Raw genomic sequence first — 19870 nt, forward strand, 5'->3', positions numbered from 1 at the left:
ACCTGCCCCATTTGCTGGGAGAACACTGTTGATGGCCTTGTTGCAGTTGGATGTGGCCATGTGTGTCATCAACAGTGCTTCAGTCAATATATCCGTCAGTATTTCGAGTCGCGACTGCTGGCTTCAGGAAAGATACAGATTCCGTGTCCAATGTGCCGAGCCGATTGTTTTGGGCGGCTGGAGCGATCTCAACCCCACCAACCGTTGCATTTTGTTGTCCGCCCTTGGGATGCCGATACCTCAGTGACACGGGCTGTCCGTTCCCTCACCGTTTATATGGAGGGCATACGCCTGTATGCCCATCGCTGACTACTCTGCCTAGGCCAATGATATGACTTTCATAGATTTTGGTTGGAACATTGATGCGTACACCAGTTCCCCAGCCCCATCGTTCTATAGCTTGTCGCTATGCCAATCCTGTCACGCATGTCCAGTCTCACACTTCTCTGCAATTCTAAACTGTTCTATATGCATTTGCTCGTAGTAGCTTACCGTGTAGCTGTAGGCTGAGCAAAGCACTGTCTTCCGTATTCTTCCGCTTTCTCCCATCTCTTTCACAGTAGTCCTGACTCTTCCTGGAGCAAATCTAAGCATGATGACCTTGGCGGCAGTTGTCTTAGCCCACGAGGTACATTAGTCCGGTTTAGGGATAGTGAATCACAATTCTGTTCTACGGAGAACTGCTCTCCGTCAACAATAAGCCCCGCAACCATCAATGATCAAGCCTTCTATTCACATAACCAACAAAGGTTAAAATTTAGAAATCAATGTATGCGGCGCTCTCTTTGCTTGAAGAGTGAGTAATATCGGAATGTGTTATAGTACTATTTGCACGATAGCCCTTGCATGGTTTTCATTAATAACACATGAGATGGAAGATTATATATATATATATATATATGCACGAGGAAAAATTTCGACCGACAGTATCGTATACTGTACATCATCGATTGATATATAACTTCGTCAACTTTACCCCATGATATGCTAAATTTTATTATAACCTAAACTTTGCCCCAAATCTAAACGTCTTGATACCATAGAACATTGCATGCCTATGCCTTGTCAACATATAACGGAGTATAGATAACCCGGCATAACTGTACGTATCCCTAATTAGGCATGGCGTACTACGCGAGGTACAGTTACTGGCTGATGCCGCATGCATTTGTTATCCCCAACAGCAGTACCAATTTAGGGACAGCAGCCTTTCCCTATTACCCGCACCATGGGATTTTTTTTCTGGTAATGTATAGTGCTCCATGACACAATCTTGGGTGAGACACTTCACAATGACATACAGCTTCTGCTATTGTATTGCACAGCGGAGAAAGCTCCATATTCCAGGCGGCCAGTGTGTGATATGACACATATAAGCTGGGATCTGTCCCTCAATTCTCTGCTTCGTTAAATAATAGCCCCGCTTGAAGCATGCCTTAAATCTTCCTCCATCTTCTGATTTGGAGCGTACTGTGTGCCATGGCTGGTGATCGTGCGCAAAATAACACCGCTGCCAGGGCGGAGGCGCGTCTTGGCATTGAGTTCTCTGCACGGGCCAGCATCGGCATGCCGATTTTTCCGGCATTATCCACGGGGGGACCGTTGGTGGACGGTCACGCTCTACGATCAAGACGGTTCGTTTGTTGTTTTCCTCTCCATGACCGGTGGCTTATCGCTGACTCCCGAGCAGCTTTGTTCTCGGACGCTCGGCGTGACACCGCTGCGGGACATTCAACCAGCGTGTGGTCGTTTTGCGGTGGTGAGGTCTACCGTCAGATCCAACTGGCAACCCAGCGACGTGATCGACGCCAATGAAAGCAGTGAAAGTGTCGGACCCTCACCAAGCAGAAACGGTATGATGTGCGACGGCTGCGACATTTCCCGCAGTACCGCGAGCTCCGGGATGCGCTCGACTCCCTCCTACCGTTCCGTGCCCTGTGGAAACGGTTACGGCCGGGCACGCTGCAACGCAAGTTTGCCCTTCGAAGTCCCGAAGTGAGTACTGCCCTGGTGCCGAGGCGCTTGGGGACGACCAACTGACGGAGGAACCCCAGAGGCTTGCTCACTATGTCCGCCGAGTGCACCATGTATGGTCCCAGATCCTTGGGAGCATCCACCCGGACGAGGCTGATCATAAGACCGTCCAGGCGCTTGAAGGCCGCTGCCCGGGACTTTCAATGATTGATCTGAATCATATCAAAGACGGCTTGGAGACTGGCCGGATCTTTCCTACGATCACCCAGCCGGATGACCGGGCGCGGCTGCTGGAGAGATTGTCCCGGATCGACACAAGGATCCCTTCCCTCCACACTTGGACCACAGATTCCTTGTGCTTGACCGCCGGTGCCTCTATCCTTCGGCGCCTGTTCCCGGTTCTCCAGAGCCACGCCACCCTTGAGCAGGAGGCCCAGCGTCACCATGCCTGGCCTGGCGGTGAGCAGCCATCTGGCCGTTCCCCGACCGCGGTGGACTTTGGGTCCGCCTATCGCCAGCTTTGGTTGTTTGCCCTCCGGAACGCACCCGGCCTGCTCTCACTACCCCAGAGCCCACCAGATGACAAGCAACAAGCCCTGTGGGTACAGGTGGCCCGGTTCGCATGGGTCGTTGGGTTTAACACGCCAGCAATCCGGAGCCTCCTGCAAGGTGATAGACCGACTGTAGGGTTCGCAGCGGATTCCGCTGGCGGGCCCCCAGCCATGCCCGCGATCACCACAGGTCTTGATGCCCGGGAGTCAGCGGGCAGACGCATGGTTAGATCAGCCGCACGATGCTTCCACGAGGCCCGGCCATATTTGTGGGCTGACTACATTTACTCGCCGTCGCCCACGACACCTGGATGGACTCTGACGCCATTTGCTATCGCGCGCGACGTGTTCCGGGCTTTTTTTGGTTCTGACCACCCCGGTTGCGAAAATGGTCAGATGCTATCGATGCTATCCCCGAGCATTTCAGGCCACGGTTACCTGTCAGCACTTCGTGACGTGAATATTGATCTGGTCCCCAATCTGGGCGCGGATCGCACATGTGCAGACACCCCCACGGGGCTGTTGACAGCCCCACTGGGATCCAGATCCCCGTCTCCGCGCTCGGTCAGTCATTATTCTCGATCGGTCAGTGGCGGAAGTAGTCATACTCCGCCTCCAAATCAGCCTGGAAACTTACCCGATCCACCTGATGAGCTGAATGCTCCTATCCCACCCTCGACCGTCTTGATTGACACGGTTCTTCGTGAGCTGGAGCATCCTTCTGACAGTCGTGCGCCCGCAGGCCTAGGCCTGTTAGGACATTCGATCCAGCTCACGCCGGTTGACGTGCAAAACAATCTGGAGCAGTACCGGTACCATGCAACCGGGCCGGCAGCAGTTGTATATCACTATGACGTGCCGCCGACGATCTATCAGTTGCCGCTACTTCGTGCCGAGCGTCAGTTCATGACCGCCATTGTAGCTACGAACTGTGACTGCTGGTATGCCGTTTATGAAGCAGGCTTGTTATGTATTCTGGAGCCAAAAGACATATTGCCATGGCTGGGGAAGAAATTGGTGGTATATGGGGAGCGAAAATATTGGCGCCAAGCACAATGCGGGGAATTTCCCCAAGTACGTTGAGTAAAAAGGCCTTTCTAGTCGAGTTTTGTGGGTTTACTTTTTCCTTTTTGGCTTTCTTTTTTGGTTTTTTCCCGCCTCTACCTCCAAATCAACTGTACTACAAACTATTATAGTGGAAGATTGTATCGCGGAAAGTTATTAACCCTCTGGGAAAAGGTTCTTATGGACTCTTTCTACTGTAATCAGTACACTAACATTTGACTGTTATACGTGGATATTGCCAAGACATCAGGTAGGCTTTTGGTCCCAAAAAAGGGCAGGAATGTGTGGCCTGGTTAATAGATAAAGGCCTAGATGGCTTCCGCGGATGCGTTTCCGTAGATTGCATACCATAGTGTGGGAAGATAGAGTCGACGTATTTGATGGCCAAGGAAATCTTTGATGCCGCATTGAGGATAAGATAAAGCAATAGATCCATCTGTACTTAGACACCCTCTCTGTAAAATTATATGTGTGCAAGTGTTGCTCTAGATACGGATCTTCATGGAGGACCGGTCCCACCAGTCCCACTAGTTGCGCCTAACGCCTACTATCCTTGAGCGTCCTATCTTATAACATCAGGAAAACAACCCCTCTATTTACAGTCACACGAATATGGATGTGGTAATTATTATTCAGGCATTATGAAGCTGGATACGCCGTATTTAGATGCGTACATAGACATCAGGGTTATGAGTAGTCTTCCGTGCGAGGATCTTTCATTCACCGACATAGTGTTCGAAGATGTCTTATGGTTGATAACGCGTCCAGTTTCCTGGGGACAGGAAGCTCAGTCATTATCCAGGTGCCACTGCCATATAGTGTAGATTCGCGAAAGCCCTTGCCCCTGTTAAACCGCGACCGTTAAAAGGCTGCGGGCTGACTGGGATCAAGCGTCACGTGAAAAAAGTCGGCGTACTCCTGGGCGATTCTTCTTAATGCGGCCGTAAATTTCGCCGATGATTGCTGTAGACGCTCATAGCTCTGTTCAAGTTGTTGCAAGGCAAAGGAACACTGATCATCGATCGTTTTGTACTGACTGGACATGTTATTTTCATGCTGGAATCCGAGCACGCCCGCCCGCCGTGGACCGCATCGGCCATCTTCAACGACCGCACATCGTCGGATGCTGTGCAGTCCTCGCTGAAGCTGCTGCAAAGCCTGATGTGCTAGCATGGCAGCTTCAACTTCGACCTGGAAGGCAAATGCGGCCTTCCGTAATTTGCGGAAATACGCATTCTCAGCGCGCAGATAAGAGGCTTCATAGACGGCGTCCACGGCCTTGCCTTTGGACCATTGCAGGTCAAACGGAATGAGCTCGATGGCTGAAGCCCGCACCCCCTGACGTGCAAGCCAAAAGTCCGTTTCGTCCGGCGTGGGTGGCCGATTGGCCCTGTCCATGGCTGAGTGACTCCCAGCGCGATATTTGACATATATCTCCCGGAATGTTTGGCTGGCGTTGAAGCTACAGCGGAATTAGTACACTAGATGAACGACACGTTCAATTTCTGCACTGTGTGACCGGGAAGTTGTCTGTGCCTCGGCGTAGGTATGCAGGGCGTAATTTATGTCTACATGTATGGATACACACTTCTTAATCCTGCCTGCGTCTGTTATTGATCGATTACCGGCGCCTAGAGCCTTCTGTCAGGAAGCGTACAAATTCCAGAGAAAACACCACCCTGTTTGATCAAACAACGTAGCCCTTGATCGTGATCTAGCGGCTAATCAAACAGACCAGTGTCCTCTTGAATTCTCGAAAACGATAGCACACTCCTACAAACCACTGTACCAGTTGACTCTAACTGCCCGTCTCCCTGAGGCTAGTCTAGACATGTCCTTGGTGGCTATCTATGGAACCCTGGAACTATGATACCTATAGGACAATGTTCCAGAACAATATCTTGGGAATGATTCACAGGATAACTCCCAGACAGCATCATTGTTCTCCGCAAATCCCGCCCCACCCTCATGTCTTGAAGCGGGCGCCACGAAAGAGACCCATGGATGGCATCGCCAACAACCAGGAAAGACTAGCCAGGGAAGCTGGCGAGGAGACCATCAAAATTCAAACACCGTTGGTCAATCGATTGCATGACCACTGTTTGTCCGGCGTAGAGATGTGCCCTGCTGCCTGCTGAGAGTATTGCTCATATCATCAGCACCCGATCAGAACAGTCTAGAATTTTGCCCATTGTGTCCTTTACGGATCTATCCGCCAGTCGGTTGTCAATTTTGGGATGTGTCTGACCTTTATGCCCGATTATATATTGTTGAAAACCACCAGCAGTGGTGAATGTCTATTGAATTTTTCCTCAACTTGCTACTTGGCACGGACACGAACTTTGGCCTATTTCGATATGGAAACAGCGACAGAACAAGAGCGTGAAGCCCTGGCGATAATTCCTCGGGCCGGATCTATATCAAGTGCCGCAAGGGTTGACAAAACTACTGTCTATGTAGGTACTTTTTTTCTTACACCTTTTCTGCTCCCCCTTTCTGTGAGAGCGCAGCTTTGGCAGAGCTTTATGTATCCTGTCATCTCATATTCCATCCGTCATAGGCCTTTGAATGGACAGGGTTTGGCGTGGCATTTTTACTTTGCAGTGGCCAGATAGCCCTTCGGCTGGCCTTTTCCCGTTGCCTCAGGGCTGAAGACGGCTTGACCTTGCTGGCGTTGGTCTTTCTCCTGGTTCTTGCAATTATCGTGACTCTGGAGATCGATCCGTTGTACGAGCTGCTGGGGTCGCTCAGCGGCGAGTCCTCGCTCACAACTCAGCTCAACGAGACGCCAAAACAAAGCGCCAGACTCTCCAATGCAACAAATGCAGCAAACCTGATTTCCTGGTCCTGCGTGTGCACGGTCAAAATGTGTTCGCTGGTCTGCTTCTGGCGGGCTGTTCGTCCAATGAAAGTTATGGTGCAGAGACTCTGGATTCTCTTTTGGGCGATTGTCGCATTCACAGTCATCTCATACGGAGTAGGCATGGTGATTTTCCCACTACTCCGGAGTCATGGCCCGAACACCTTCTCAGGTCCCGCATCCTTTCCCTCTCTACGTTTGACTCCTTTTCGTTTGGCTGACATCGGCGTCAAAAAGGTCAATGCAACCGGTCAGCTGCTGGGCGGCGAGAAAATGCAGCCCTGCAATATACCACCATTGTCGATATTATCTCCGACATTTTTAGTGAGTTGCCCTGACAGATCTGCTCACGGTGAGCAACGTTGTTGATCATATGTTGCTAGTTGCATCCTTTCCCGTAGCACTGTTTTTGAAAACACAACTTGTGCTTCGACAAATCCTTGCTAACTGTGCGGTCTTTGGGCTCGGGTTGTGCACAGTCGCGGTTGCCGTCGTCCGGTATATTATGTTCCGAGTCAGCTGCAATCGCCCCCAGCTTCTCCTCTCCTCTACGCTTTTCTGGACCATCAACGAATGTAGTCTTGCTGTAGTTTTCTGCTCGACTCTTGCGCTGACTCGACTATGGAGAGAATTTCGTTACCGAAAAGAACAATCTCGGATTAGCGGTGGGTTTCCTTCGGGCGAAGTATCTGGCTGGGGATGGCAAGCGGGCGATGGCTCTCGACAGCAATTTCATTCCCGATGGCTGGGATTTGACAAGCCGAAAAATGGGGATCTCCAAGGAAAACAGGATCGCAGAAGTCACACGACCATAATGCGGACTCGAGAGGTGAGTGTGGCTATAGATGATGAACCCTACGACGCCGATCCATGGGTCATTCCATGGTCAGGTTGACGAGAATTCACGTCGGCGGCTTTGTGTATTACAGGAATCGCAGTTAGAAGATAGGGACATAAATGTTAAAATGCTTACTGTATCTGACATGGAAGGCATAGAGCCAACAAAAAGGGAACCTAAAGCAGTGAAAAGCGGAGACGTATCTCGCCTTTGGGGCCGCGGGACGGTGTTTTGTCTCGGCCGGTATTAAACCCTCAACCTTGTCTTTAGGCCTTTTTAAGTGTAAATATCATGGCGAGCGGATTGTCACCAAGTTAAACAACCCATTTCCTTCAGCTTGTCTATACGGGGATACTTGTTATTGTGTCTATTGATGAATCGCAATTCATCGGGCTGGCTGACTGAACGTCTGTTAATTCGGACTCAGAAGCGAAAGACTATCATCAAGGTTATATTCGGTTTGGCTATATTGGGGATGTCATTCACCAGTAGCGGCAGTGTTCCACGGGAGGGCTGATCTCCCGCTAGGTCAAATGCGGAAATGGAATCTCAAAGCTTCTGCCGTCCTTGAAACGTCATCGTTGCCAAGAGATATTTGGAATCAAGATTGATGCAACGTTGCGGGAGATTGTGGGTCACGAAAACCAGCGTAGTTTGTCTGCTTATGGAAATTGCTGTCTGAACTTAATGTCCATGTGGAATGATTCATGTCTGCATGATTCCTAAACGATAGTTTATAGTGTGGCTTTAGTGGTCGAGACCGGGCTGAATAGGAACCGTGGATCATAGGATCGATTGCAAATCGTTCTAAATTCTTATCTAGTGTGCAGACGTCTTTGCTATCACTTGGATACCCAGCATTTTCAATATCAAGATCCTCTGACAGTAATAATTTCGAGAGTCTGTGCTTCCATCGGCCTGTGGATTTTATATTACCAATTTCAACATGTGCCGAAGCACCAATCGAGACCAGTAAGGCACTATGTACATACACCTTTTGCCCTGTAAGCAGTGATCTTTAGAGAAACCGTTTAGTTTCTGTATTAGAAGGGCTATTTTGTGGACCATGATCGCCATGTGGCCCCCAACACATTCTTTAGTACCATGCCAAGTGGCAAGGAGGTGTGGGGTGAGAGACTTTTCACATAGCCCTGGAGTCAAACGACGAGATGACTAGAAGGTGCCAACATAGTGTCCTGCCACCTGGGGCAGTAGGCAGTAGGATATTGAGGAATACGGACAACAATACATTTGGCTCTTTCTGAGTCCTGGAGAATCATCCTGTGGACCCAGTCCCGCCTGACAATCTCCAGGGCGGGTATGTGGTTAATTAAGACGCTACCGACAGAAACGCATAGGCCTTTGAAGAGAAGGTAAATCTGACCAGTAATTGCCATTTCCCACCATTGGTTCGTGAAGTCGCTGGCCCTCTACTAACCCCTGGATACTAACCTTGATAGTCTCGCAGACTCCAAGGGGTTACGATGCGTCCCATGGGTTGAATGTGACACCATCAGAGAGACCTAGACTGGCAAGAAGGTCGGCCTCTGGTCCTGGGCGTGTTTGCGCTCAGATCATCATGGATGGCAGGCCATGAGGTGAAGAAACCATGGATTGCTTCGCTCAGATCGGTTGATCATATCGTGGTCGTATCGTCCGAAGAGGAGACGATAGAGTACTGATACAGTTCGTGCAAACAATGGCGAGCAAAACCCGCCCAGTAGACGAGCCATTTTCGACGGCATGATTCCCCATCTTGGATGGAGTTTTCATCCGCAGAACGACTTTGGCGATGTTATTTAACTGATGGCACAAGTAGTCAACGGCCAAAAATTGACAAGCACTCGCGTCATATCAGACTTCCTATAGCTTAGGAGCCTTTATTTCTGTTACTATTTTAGGTCATTGCCTACTTCTGTTCTGTCCATGGCGCTCGCTAGTGAGTCGAAGACATACTGGAAAATAGCAGTAAGGTCGACCAATTCACCGGATAGTATGCCTTCCATTTCAACGGTTCTGACTTGCTGCAGAGGCCGTTGGTGCTTGAACTTTGCCACCAATGGGATAATGACCGTCGATGCGATCATTGCAAGTCCGAGGCGTTTGTATGTTTCCCTGCACCCTCCACGCTCATAGCTACCAATGCGGGCTGCAGTACTAACGGCGGGGACAGTCATCTTTTCTGCGCGACATGTATCGGGTGCTCTTGCCAGAAGCACCGGCTCTACCAGAGTCATACCCGCCAATGGAATATGTCCGCGCGATTGATACCGGCCTCCACAGTGCTACTGTCTGCGACCGACTTGGATGCACACCGGCCAATCACTCCAGTGTCAAGCGGAAACTGGGATTGGTAGACGACAACCCTCGGCCCCTGCAGCAGCAGCGGACGACCGAATCAGGGGAATCAACCCAGGAACCGGACGACAATGACACAATTAGCCAGGTGAGCACACTGGCAGGCCTAGACATCGATGCTCATCAGAGTCACGATAGGAGGGAATCATTCGAGAGCATGGCAGTAGGCAATGAAACCATGCCAAATGGGGCCATTGATAATGGAAAAAAGCCCGGAGATACGGTAGATGAAGCCATGGTGAGCGAAGACAGCGAAGACAGCGAAGACAGCGAAGACAGCGAAGACAGAGAAGACAACGACGAGGAAGAACCGGATAAGGACAGCGGCATCAATTACAGAGATCCTAGCGAAGGAGAAACGGGCCCACCTCAGTGCCAGGTCGATTCTGCAGGATCCATTGCCGAAACGAACACTGCCAAGTACGGTGGACTAGAAGAACACTCGGGGGGTGACATTGACCGACTACTCGATGAATACAGCAGGCTTGTACCAGGACCAGCGCCACAAGAGCTTGGCGAATCTTCTGGCGTGGGGTTGGCAGGTCCAGACCTAGATCGCCGGGTCCCAGCAAGCAGCAACTGTAGCACCATAGCGGGGGGATTCAACCAACCCCATCTGCTCGGGGGAAGTGGTCAGGTCAACCAACCGTGTCACCAGAGTTCCCCAGCAGCGACCCCCTTTCCCGTGCCACCTGAGTACCCATACCTACCAACCCCATCTATGCAACTATCCCATACAAGTCCTGGTCCTGCCGAAGATATTGACGTGGAGCAACTGGCCAATGACTGGGAGCTGCCTCCGGACATGCCAAACGCCATTCGCACCAGCTTTCCTGCTCTGCCACCATTCCCAGATGATGCTTGCCCACCGGTGGGAGACCAAAATAGCACTGTGTGTACCAGTCTTGCAAGACAAGCAACTGCTGATTGTCATCCAGAGCAATCTCCTGCGGTAACATCAAGCATTGCTTGCCCGCGGTGGACGTCTCCGCTCCCCTATGCGAGACAACGGTGGTCCGATGTGCAGCTTGGCCCGGACAACCCGACCAACCTTGTCGCCGCGTGGGAGCAGCTCGCGCAGGTCGTGTTGCGGGGCCAGTCCATGGGACTCGAGGGCGCGGACCACCTCATGCAGCTCGCGTTCAATATCGCGTCTCCAGCCGTCTTCCTGGGGATCAAAAAGCAGCTAGCACATCTTCGGGCGATGAAAGATGCCCCAAGCAGACCGTTTCAGCGCGGCCTGGCAGGGGTTTTTGCAGCGGGCCACTGGCACAAAACGAACGAGTGTACCTCCCGGATTGGTATGGCGTTGACGTGCTGGTATGTTCACCATCGGCGGCAGTTGGAAACGCAAGAAGGCAGTCCCGATCCCATGGGCCAGGTTATCCGTGAGATACAGGCTGAGAGCTGTCACGGATCCTACGCGTGCGATCGCGAGCTGATCGAGGCCAAGGTCAAGGATTGGTGCAAAAAGGCATGGCCGTGGGACCAACTAGCGCGGGTGGCTAACGGGCCGAATGTGCTCTGCTTCCTCCCGCAGGGGAACAACCACTTTTCGCGCGAGGATGACCTGTACTTCACGACCTATCGGGTTTTAAGCAGTGCTCAGTTTGCAGAGCTCGGGGCGATCTTAGCCAAATACCGGCCAGCCTTGCTCGCTACGGTTCCGACCAACTTCTATGAGTCCTTTCTATACAACGAACCGCCTGCTGGGGAGTTTGAAATCGAACGGTGGCCGGATCAGGAAATTCTGGAACAGCCCCTTGACTCGCCCAAATTTGCCCATGCGTTTCGCTTTGCAAACCACAGCGAGGAAGCATGAGCTCCAAAAAGTTTAGACAAATCAAATTTTTGGTGCTGCCTCTCCTTGATGTGCTTTCTTTCTTTCTTTAAGTCGTGCTTCCTGAAAAAGAAGCTTAACGGAACATCACTATTGGCTATGGTAATCTGTATAGCGAAATATCTAACTACATGAAAGTGAATGATCAATTCGGCCTCATCCATAGCTATAGGCAGCGAGTGCTAGAACTGCACCTATTATTCTTTATCCAGTACTCAAATACCATGACATCCTTACTCCAAGCTAGGTAGTTGTGATTGTGACATAGATGAACGCGTAGCTAAAGGGTGAATTTGCTTTCGGCCTTGCCAGGATAGCGTTGTAAAGCCTACGACACTCGGCTTAGTCGACAGGCTGGAAACGTTCTGGAATGAAAGTATTATCATCGCCAGAAAAAGCCATAATCTTCATATTTCAAACCATGCATGGCACTGAAATGAACACAACTCCTTGTAGGTGTCCTTATCAAATCTTTCTGAAGTCACTCCCATTGATCCTTCCCATTGCCCGCCGAGATTGGTTGTTCCTGCAAGTTCACTGATTCTACAGGGCATTCTAGTGACCTAAGATCCAATACTTGTTTCCTCGTTGCTCTAGTCTGGTCTCGTGACATCAGTGTTGGAGGCGCATTGTCCGTGATTCTGGATTTCTTACTCATTCTAATAGTAAGAGATAGCTGACCCTTTAGCCTAGAGTGAAACTTTTGCCTAATCTATTTCATCAGGCACGCTGGTGGATAATGGGCGATGGTGACTGTTACTAGGGGCATGATATAGGTTTTGAGTCATTGCTGCTGCTAGCGGCCATCAATATCTACTTTCTGTGTATCGTTGAAGGGATGAAAACGAAGAATGAATGTAGCACTGAAGCTTGATCTTGAATAACACGGACGTGTAGTGTATAGGGATACAGTCAATTAACGAGCTAGAGAGCAGATCATTTTTGTGTAAAATTATGGCGAACGAAAAGTCTCGTATGGTTCAATCTGAATACATAACAAGAGTGCTTTAGATTCTCCGCACATCCGCTGTGACCTTGTTGTAGTAACATTGATTCCCCTTATGCTGTCCACCACTAGCTTGTACCCTCAATATCTTTAACTGGATCTCCGAACCAACGGGAAGATAAACATTTGCTATTTATGAATTTGCATAGAGCATAGCATCCCCCTTTACTAAAATAGTAAGTCCAGTGCGATCTAGTATTAATCCTAGTATCACATTGCCAGAATATTTCAAATGAATCAGCCCATCTTGTATTGCTATCCCAATTGGTGGCTCTCATACCAACACATCGCACGTCACATTGAAACTTTCAATTTTGCGTCTAACTTGGCAATCAGTTCCCATTACATGCCAAAGGCAAACGCTCTCATCGGTGCAGTCATCATTCTCAAACAACGAGATGATACACTGAGGCTCCACTGCTATCTTCAAATAACCAACGGCGCCCCCATTCAGGATATTGTGGCGCTGACAGGAAACAGATTCATTCCCCGAAAATATCGTTGCTTGTCCGGAACACTGTTCATTCTGGTACAATGCAAACTTCCAGTGAATATCCTGCTCGGCGCTAGACTGGTGATGCTGAGCGAAAGCATTGGCAGTCTGCACGGCGAGGATGCTGGCAAGGGTGATACTGGTGTAAACCTTCATCCTGGCCATGGTACGGGATTGTATCCAATGCAACTGTTATGAGGGGTGATTATCTGGCAATATACGCTCGGTGGTATCAATAGGTGTTCAAACCTGGGTCGGATCTCGTTTATCCACCTGTGGGCATAGTTCCTCGGGAGGAGTAAGCTCAATATATAGGGCCAACAAGCATAAATATCAGCATTAGTGCTTTCTCTTTTACGTTGGGCTCATGATCTAGTCTCTAGTCGTGGTGCGCCCCTAAAGATGCGCCGTGGTCGGATGGTTTTCCGTGGTGAGCGAAGAAACCTGACGTCAGTCTCTGGAATGGTACTGGGCAGTGTAGTTAGATATGCCTTCCACGCTGACATAAATATTTATTTTGTTTGATGGGTTAACCCTGCCAATCCACCCTCTGTAAATATTGACTCCAATAGCATCGGGCTTTGCTACTTTCTTTCCCGCTGACCTTACTGTCCCCTATAGATCTATCGGTGAGTTTTAAGTGTTTGCTTTATTGTTATAGCGCTGGAAGTTTTATGCGGACACATTCACTCAAATTATAGTGAATGTGCTCTTGAAATGTTTTTACTAGTGGATCCGCCGACCATATCAGCCCATCAGCATGTGACTAGTCTCTGTTGACATGATTGGCCAATATTATGTTTTTCTATAGATGTGATCTGACCTCCAATGTTCGGCTCTGAGCAGTCTAGTGGAGTTACACATATCACCCTATTCCAGGAGGGTATAGTGTATCTCGCGAGGCACGCTAAACCCAAATCTACAATGTGGAACAGGATTCAGATTAGTCAGCCAGTTCACCCAGAATGGCTAGAGGGATTCATCCAATCCATCCGGCCACCGTAGATGGTTTAACCAGCCAAGTCAAGCATCAACGCAATATGTACAAGACATACATTTCTCTTCATCTATACGAACGTTTGAACTTCCTGGCCCAGTGACCGCCAAGTATGAACTCTCAAGTTGAGTATGATAGCTCGGATTTGGGCGTGAATACCTACACAGACCCGGTGGAAATTTTAACTTAAAATTCAGGGAGGATAATCTGGTTTGACTAGTTCCATCGGGAAAATCGATAGGGGCCAAGACCCATTGATGGGGTTTGAATTAGCGAATTGGCTAAACCCGAGTCCCTGAACCTCATACAGACTGATGATATGAACACATGGAAAGATGATGTATTTTACGCAGCATTACAAGCGTTTTCGCATGATGAGCAAATACCAGTACTATAAGAATCGCGTTCTAGCCACGCGGGAATTCTTCATACTCACCTGTGCACCAGACTTCTGTGGGCTATCTCCCAAAGCCAAACCGGTGTTGCCCAGACGTCCATAAGAGCAAAGTACCATTGACTATTCCACTTTTTGCACCTACCGATTGACAAAAGAAAGCAAAATGGTAAATAACAACGCGGACGCAGGCGAGTATGACAGCACAAACAGGCTCTCCCTCCAGTTGGGAGAAAGTCCCGAAGATGGAAACATTTCCGAAGGCGATACAGTTCCAAACACGCCTACAAAACCAAATTTGCCAATGTCAGATGTGGACAGCAGTACTGAAGAGAGCTCTCAGGACATTCGACCAGAGCCACCCGGGCCATATGAGAATGCTAATGGGAAGAACGCACCATCGGTAGCCGCGTTGCTACCACCCAGTGCCGACAATCTTCATTTGCCCAACGCTGAGACGGAGACAGCATCTTCACCTGTGTGTATCCGGCCATTGCCTCTAACAACGAGTATGTTTGGGACAGGCTTGCCTAGTAGTGTCACTAAACTTACCCCCATGCAGCAAAGCTGACGACCGACCCTTACAAAGACGGTATGCCGAATTGTCTAAGACAATCTGGCTTTGGCGAGATTAGTGGCCAAGGTTTTTGTACTCGAGGACCACTTGCTTCAAAGATTGCTAAACCCTGCGGGGAGTCTTGTCGGGAGGGGAGAGAAGAAAACTTGGTATGTTCCACAGCTCGTTATTCCAGAGACGGTAACGAAGAGCTCACCCGCGAGGACAGCAATCCAGCATGGGCCCATTGGCTGGACCAAAAAGCTCAAGTGCAGCCTCCCGGATCTCTTCACTCTCACATTGGATCCTCGGTCTTTCTCCCGACAACGTCGTGCCTAGTGATGAGTGCTCCCTTTCAAAGACGTTCATTTCGGGAACCTCCTCCGATGCTGTCCTAAATATCCCAGTACAGGTTCGGTTCAGCCGTACAGAGCTTCCTGAGAGAATCCGCTATGCCTTACAGCGACTGGGCGAAACGGAATGCAAAGTGACTGTCGATCGAGAGACGAAGAGGCCTGCCGAATGGAGCACTGTGTCGGGACCGATTAAGCGACAATGTAAGAGAAATTAGCGCTAGAATGCGCGACAAGTATGCGGCTCTTGTTCTGAGCACACTCGCAGAGGCCCTGGCTCGAGATGAGTTATTGAAATTTCTCGCTGGTTGGATCAATAGATCAAATCTTTTGTCACATTATGCAAGCAATACAAACTATGTGCCCAATCTCTACAGTAACAGGTTCATTACATTCCTTCACCCAACGCATATGTGGCAGCCAGTCATCAAATAGATAGATATATGGCTAGAGGTAACGTCAGCTGACTCTAACCCAGTAGAGAGTCAACACAATTCTACAACTAGACATCCCTGACGGTTTTCCGCCATAGTCAAACCACACAGTCGCGATAAGGCTTCTTGTCGAGTTAGATGGCCTTTCTTAATCTAATAATTATGGTGGAAATGAAGAAACCTAGATGGAATGGAGGCTTTTCGGGAATAAAGTAGAACGATCAAAAACACCCAAGCACCTAGGATTGGCGTTAGTCCAATCCGGTATTTGATAGACAATTTACGATAACTTACTAGACTATCCGTTTGCCTTTTTCGAATGGCCAATGGCTCAACTATGATAGCAAATATAGAGATGCCTGCCTTATCAGAAAGATCGTACAATTCATATAATTAGGCCAGGGGAATTTTGATTGGTTTTAAGTAGGCATTTCCCTGCTGAAGCTCAAGTGGGCATCGCTTGTGGAAAAATGGCTTTTATGAAGGATCTCTAGCAACGAACGTTTTCAATATCTGGTGAGGACGTTGATTGGATAGACATGCTGAAAGTTCTCAAGTACAAATTCATATACATGATGAATGTCGAGCATCATCCCCATTGCCGTACCCAGTATTTGATTGGAGACGGAAGGGGAAACGTCGCGCTGTCAATTATAAGGTAGCCTGTAAAACAACATAAATGATCTGTTGTCCTTGTCTGCCTTTAGCATGCTATAGTAGGATGTGACTTCTTCCCTCTCAAATAAATACAATGTTCCGCGAACCCTAATATGCCAAGGCCCCTAACCCATATATGGTTAGTGTATAGTACACCTAATGTATTGAGACGAGATGGTACAATACCAGACAGACAGATGGTCAACTTGAACTGTAACGTGACAAGTGTAAAATTACCACATTACGCAACAGCCTCGATATCCCCACATGTGCATAGCATTAATCTTTCCCCCACCCATAATACTGTATCAACTTTCTTCTTGTGCAGACTGACATCTCAGAACTGTCCTATATGGATGAGCTGAACTATGAGCTAGATCCAAGAGGGGATATTATCCTCGTCTTGGATAATGTGTCTAAGGATTTACCGAACAATTTACGGGACATCACTAAGCTATCGGGCTGGCCAAATGGGCTCAATAACCCCGCACCCCCCGAAAGCAATCAGAATAAAAGCAGGAAACAAGCAGATGGGGTAATTCCAGACAATGAGATAGGCTCAACCCATGCTCCTAAATGTGCGCAACAGCGCCTTTTGCAGATCCATGCATCGTCAAAACATCTGATATTAGCCTGCTCACAATTCGAAAGATCACTACAGGCTGCGTTTCAGGAGGGAACCGCGCTCAGGGCCACAGGATGTGTAAGATTTTCTGTACAGGATTGGGAGGCGATACCCTTTCTAATCCTGATGTTGATTATCCACCATCGAACACGAATGGTGCCTAGGGAAGTCTCCTTCCAAAGGCTAGCGGAGATCGCGCAGTTGGTTGATTACTATGAATGTTATGAGGCAGTGGAACTGTTCTCAGATTCATGGCTCGTTAAATTGGGTATCAGATCTGGGATTCCCAAATCAGTGGATATGGCCACGAAATGTCTTTTTATATCCTGGGTGTTTAACGAGGCCCCAGCATTTCAAGTTGCCTCTAAGTACCTAGAATCCAGGAGCACAAGCGTAATTAGCTTCAATCAACTCCCTGTCCCTCACGCTATACAAGGTCTGTTCTACCTAGTATCCACACTGCATCCCTACTTACAATAGATTTTTCAATCCAGATGCGATCAACCGCTCTCGACGAGCGTTGATTACCAGAATTATTGAGTCTATGGATAAGATTTTCTCAGAGCTTCGAGACAGTCCTAAACAATGTTCTGAGAGGTGTGACTGTGCGCGACTTGGCGCGCTGACGAAAGGAATGCATCGAATTGGAATTCTATCACTGAGCTCGACTTCAAGCCTTGAGGGGATCAGCTTCACCCAATTGGCACATGACTGTCGCAACATCCCGACTCCGAAGTATATCTGTGACAAGTCATATAACTCGTGCAATATATTTTCAACTGTTGATCCTTTCTTAAGAGATGCAGAGAAGCTGAACGTGGGACTTGGTATTTCGCAATTCAGCAAGCTTCGCTGCTCCTATAGCTAGAATACCGGGCTCATCATTATGAATCCCCGAGAACTGCCTGCTTAAGTACCTTTTCATTGTCCAAATCTCACAAAGCTGATAAGGCTAAAGAATCTAATCGCTTCACTATGCCTACATCAACATGTTTCATCTCAATCTGCGCCACCGTAGCCGTGAATTGGCCATTCCCGTAATGAAGGCAACGGTGACTAATATGTACACAGTAATGTTCAATCCTAGATAGCTTAAGCTATACCTTACTCCCGGCAATGAACAGAGAGGTGTTAATCAGAAAGGGCTGCTTGCTGTTAACAGGTTGCCAAAACAGTTGGGCGTAACTTGTTTGACCTGTTTGCATTTAGTAGTGCATTCTACACGTGCCTTAGTAAGCGCCCTAAACACCCTTCTTGATATGTGATTGTATGATGTAGTATAGGTATTCAAGCCCATGATACTAATACAGGTTCGATACGAAACGCTTCAATTACAAACCACGTACCTAACCTACTTTAGGTTTAGCATAGCCCTAGGAATAGGGCTCAGGAGCACGTGTCTATGTGTTTCGCAGGGAAGGAGAAGGTGCATCTTACTGTATCCTATATATCAGACTAATGGCGTAAAACAAACTTAATACCTCTGCTGCTTAAACAGACGAGTATTCTATTGAACCAACGCAGCACTATTGGGATCCTAGCACCACTGCCGCGGGACCGAAATTTTTGTCCTGCCCTGATGCATCTGATTAAATAATTACGCTGAACGTCGCCACTAGGACCAAGGTAGTATCATTCGCCTTTTCTCAATGTGGTCTGGTCTTAATCTTGAAAAAGCTGATAGGTTCCGCCCCGCCATTGGTTTGGGATTAATCGATTCTAATCCGTCCGTCGTTGTTCAAATCTTATACTCTTCGCTGACTTATCAAGAAAGAAAACAGGCAATGCCATTATAGCCCACTATTAAACTACAATGGGCATTTAGGATCTATACTGTATCCTTTCCCATCTTACTCGCTTTGGGATGTGTAGCTATCATCCGGGTCATGGCTGGCTTCGATGCGTCAATTATATTGATTGCCTTGAAAATATTTATAATTCCCTTGGTAAGCTCTTCTAGCGGAAAATTGATGCTTGGATGTATGTGCCGTGCGTTAGGATGACTATGCTGCCGAATATATGTGCCATAGGACATTTTTGGTTCATTCCATTGCACAATAAAAAAGATTTATACATTATTGGCACAGCAGGCAGGAGGAACCCGATGCCGTTGTATATGGCTTAAAAATTCAACAACGGAAATTAATATGCCATGCTGGGTGCCATTAGACGTTAGTGTTGAACACTGGTCCATATGCACATTGTACAAAAGAAACATACGTACCTGTTCAGCGACCTTCGTATCATCATTGGAACAGTAAATCAAGTTGTTGATGGTCTGGTGGTCTAAACTCTGGCAATCCAGCCATTGATCTACTGCATCAATGTCCCAGAATCGCGGTGCTTTCTGAAGACACGGAAATTTTGTAAGAATATCAAGCACCTTGTGGTGTACTGCACGCGCACTACGCCAAAATCCTCGACGAGAAAGAAGTTCAGCCACCGCTGCTTCACTGAAGCCGCGAGAGAGGAAATAGATGGCAACCACAACCTCGGCATCTGCCCAATAACAGGTCATCCTGTGAGGATACGTCTCACTTAACGTCAACGCTGTGTAGAAGAGGCCACTGGTGAAGGGAGCTGTGCTCTTTAAAAGTGAGATTCTGGCGATAATAGAAACCACATGGGTCACTGGGCTTCAATCGCTGCATTGGAGTCTTAATGGAAAAATTCAAGTCTAGAATGGCCCTAAAGGCTATTAGATATACTATGTATGTATGTATAATTCATTTACCCCGACCTCTCGCCTTTGGCGATATGCAGGTTACCACAACTATATATATATATATATGTATCCGAGTATAAACATGTAGAATCATCCACTTCCTGAAAACGAACTTAGAGCCTCGTCAGGGCCTCCCGTGGCCTA

General features: G+C 48.4%; 10 protein-coding genes across 10 annotated transcripts; 6 read left to right on the plus strand and 4 right to left on the minus strand.

Moving 5' to 3' along the window:
* Positions 1-1479: 1479 nt before the first annotated feature.
* ASPWEDRAFT_177825 (uncharacterized protein) lies at positions 1480-3608 on the plus strand (the record flags this gene model as incomplete). The annotated part of the gene is made up of 4 exons (XM_040831722.1): positions 1480-1638; positions 1691-1798; positions 1849-1995; positions 2055-3608. The coding sequence occupies 4 exons, from the start codon at positions 1480-1482 to the stop codon at positions 3606-3608; spliced, it is 1968 nt and encodes a 655-aa protein (XP_040683318.1).
* Positions 3609-3703: 95 nt separating this feature from the next.
* On the minus strand, positions 3704-4128 carry ASPWEDRAFT_305066 (uncharacterized protein). The gene has a single exon (XM_040833424.1). It carries the CDS (start codon positions 4024-4026, stop codon positions 3799-3801), a length of 228 nt encoding a protein of 75 aa, XP_040683319.1. The 5' UTR covers positions 4027-4128; the 3' UTR covers positions 3704-3798.
* Positions 4129-4451: 323 nt separating this feature from the next.
* Positions 4452-4988, minus strand: ASPWEDRAFT_33277 (uncharacterized protein; the record flags this gene model as incomplete). The annotated part of the gene is made up of 1 exon (XM_040833752.1): positions 4452-4988. The coding sequence occupies one exon, from the start codon at positions 4986-4988 to the stop codon at positions 4452-4454; it is 537 nt and encodes a 178-aa protein (XP_040683320.1).
* Positions 4989-5467: 479 nt separating this feature from the next.
* Positions 5468-7073, plus strand: ASPWEDRAFT_305187 (uncharacterized protein). The gene is made up of 4 exons (XM_040833425.1): positions 5468-6046; positions 6151-6567; positions 6688-6774; positions 6834-7073. The coding sequence occupies exons 1-4, from the start codon at positions 5828-5830 to the stop codon at positions 6849-6851; spliced, it is 741 nt and encodes a 246-aa protein (XP_040683321.1). The 5' UTR covers positions 5468-5827; the 3' UTR covers positions 6852-7073.
* A 1132-nt stretch (positions 7074-8205) lies between these two features.
* On the minus strand, positions 8206-8701 carry ASPWEDRAFT_46846 (uncharacterized protein; the record flags this gene model as incomplete). Its single annotated transcript, XM_040836855.1, has 1 exon — positions 8206-8701. A coding segment is annotated over exon 1 (198 nt), but the record flags the coding sequence as incomplete, so codon positions are not given.
* Positions 8702-9214: 513 nt separating this feature from the next.
* On the plus strand, positions 9215-11468 carry ASPWEDRAFT_177828 (uncharacterized protein; the record flags this gene model as incomplete). The annotated part of the gene is made up of 3 exons (XM_040831723.1): positions 9215-9256; positions 9319-9393; positions 9462-11468. 3 exons carry the CDS (start codon positions 9215-9217, stop codon positions 11466-11468), a joined length of 2124 nt encoding a protein of 707 aa, XP_040683323.1.
* Positions 11469-12503: 1035 nt separating this feature from the next.
* On the plus strand, positions 12504-13400 carry ASPWEDRAFT_46850 (uncharacterized protein; the record flags this gene model as incomplete). Its single annotated transcript, XM_040836856.1, has 2 exons — positions 12504-13177; positions 13235-13400. Coding segments are annotated over exons 1-2 (480 nt in total), but the record flags the coding sequence as incomplete, so codon positions are not given.
* A 1142-nt stretch (positions 13401-14542) lies between these two features.
* On the plus strand, positions 14543-15503 carry ASPWEDRAFT_177829 (uncharacterized protein; the record flags this gene model as incomplete). Its single annotated transcript, XM_040831724.1, has 3 exons — positions 14543-14885; positions 14939-15102; positions 15162-15503. The coding sequence occupies 3 exons, from the start codon at positions 14543-14545 to the stop codon at positions 15501-15503; spliced, it is 849 nt and encodes a 282-aa protein (XP_040683325.1).
* A 1228-nt stretch (positions 15504-16731) lies between these two features.
* On the plus strand, positions 16732-17665 carry ASPWEDRAFT_83141 (uncharacterized protein; the record flags this gene model as incomplete). Its single annotated transcript, XM_040839567.1, has 2 exons — positions 16732-17437; positions 17496-17665. Coding segments are annotated over 2 exons (876 nt in total), but the record flags the coding sequence as incomplete, so codon positions are not given.
* A 1533-nt stretch (positions 17666-19198) lies between these two features.
* Positions 19199-19519, minus strand: ASPWEDRAFT_85325 (uncharacterized protein; the record flags this gene model as incomplete). The annotated part of the gene is made up of 1 exon (XM_040839572.1): positions 19199-19519. A coding segment is annotated over one exon (321 nt), but the record flags the coding sequence as incomplete, so codon positions are not given.
* Between the last annotated feature and the right edge of the window lie 351 nt (positions 19520-19870).

This window comes from Aspergillus wentii (assembly GCF_001890725.1).
Source record: "Aspergillus wentii DTO 134E9 unplaced genomic scaffold ASPWEscaffold_11, whole genome shotgun sequence".
In the NCBI taxonomy this organism is placed as follows: domain Eukaryota; kingdom Fungi; phylum Ascomycota; class Eurotiomycetes; order Eurotiales; family Aspergillaceae; genus Aspergillus; species Aspergillus wentii.

Excerpts from the sequence above, each read along its gene's own strand:
- ASPWEDRAFT_305187 (XM_040833425.1), top strand. The coding sequence starts at position 5,828 with ATGTGTCTGACCTTTATGCCCGATTATATATTGTTGAAAACCACCAGC. Across the intron at positions 6,047-6,150 it reads TTGACAAAACTACTGTCTAT|GCCTTTGAATGGACAGGGTT; the intron begins GTAGGTACTTTT and ends CATCCGTCATAG. Across the intron at positions 6,568-6,687 it reads TCACAGTCATCTCATACGGA|GTCAATGCAACCGGTCAGCT; the intron begins GTAGGCATGGTG and ends GGCGTCAAAAAG.
- ASPWEDRAFT_305066 (XM_040833424.1), bottom strand. The coding sequence starts at position 4,026 with ATGGATCTATTGCTTTATCTTATCCTCAATGCGGCATCAAAGATTTCC.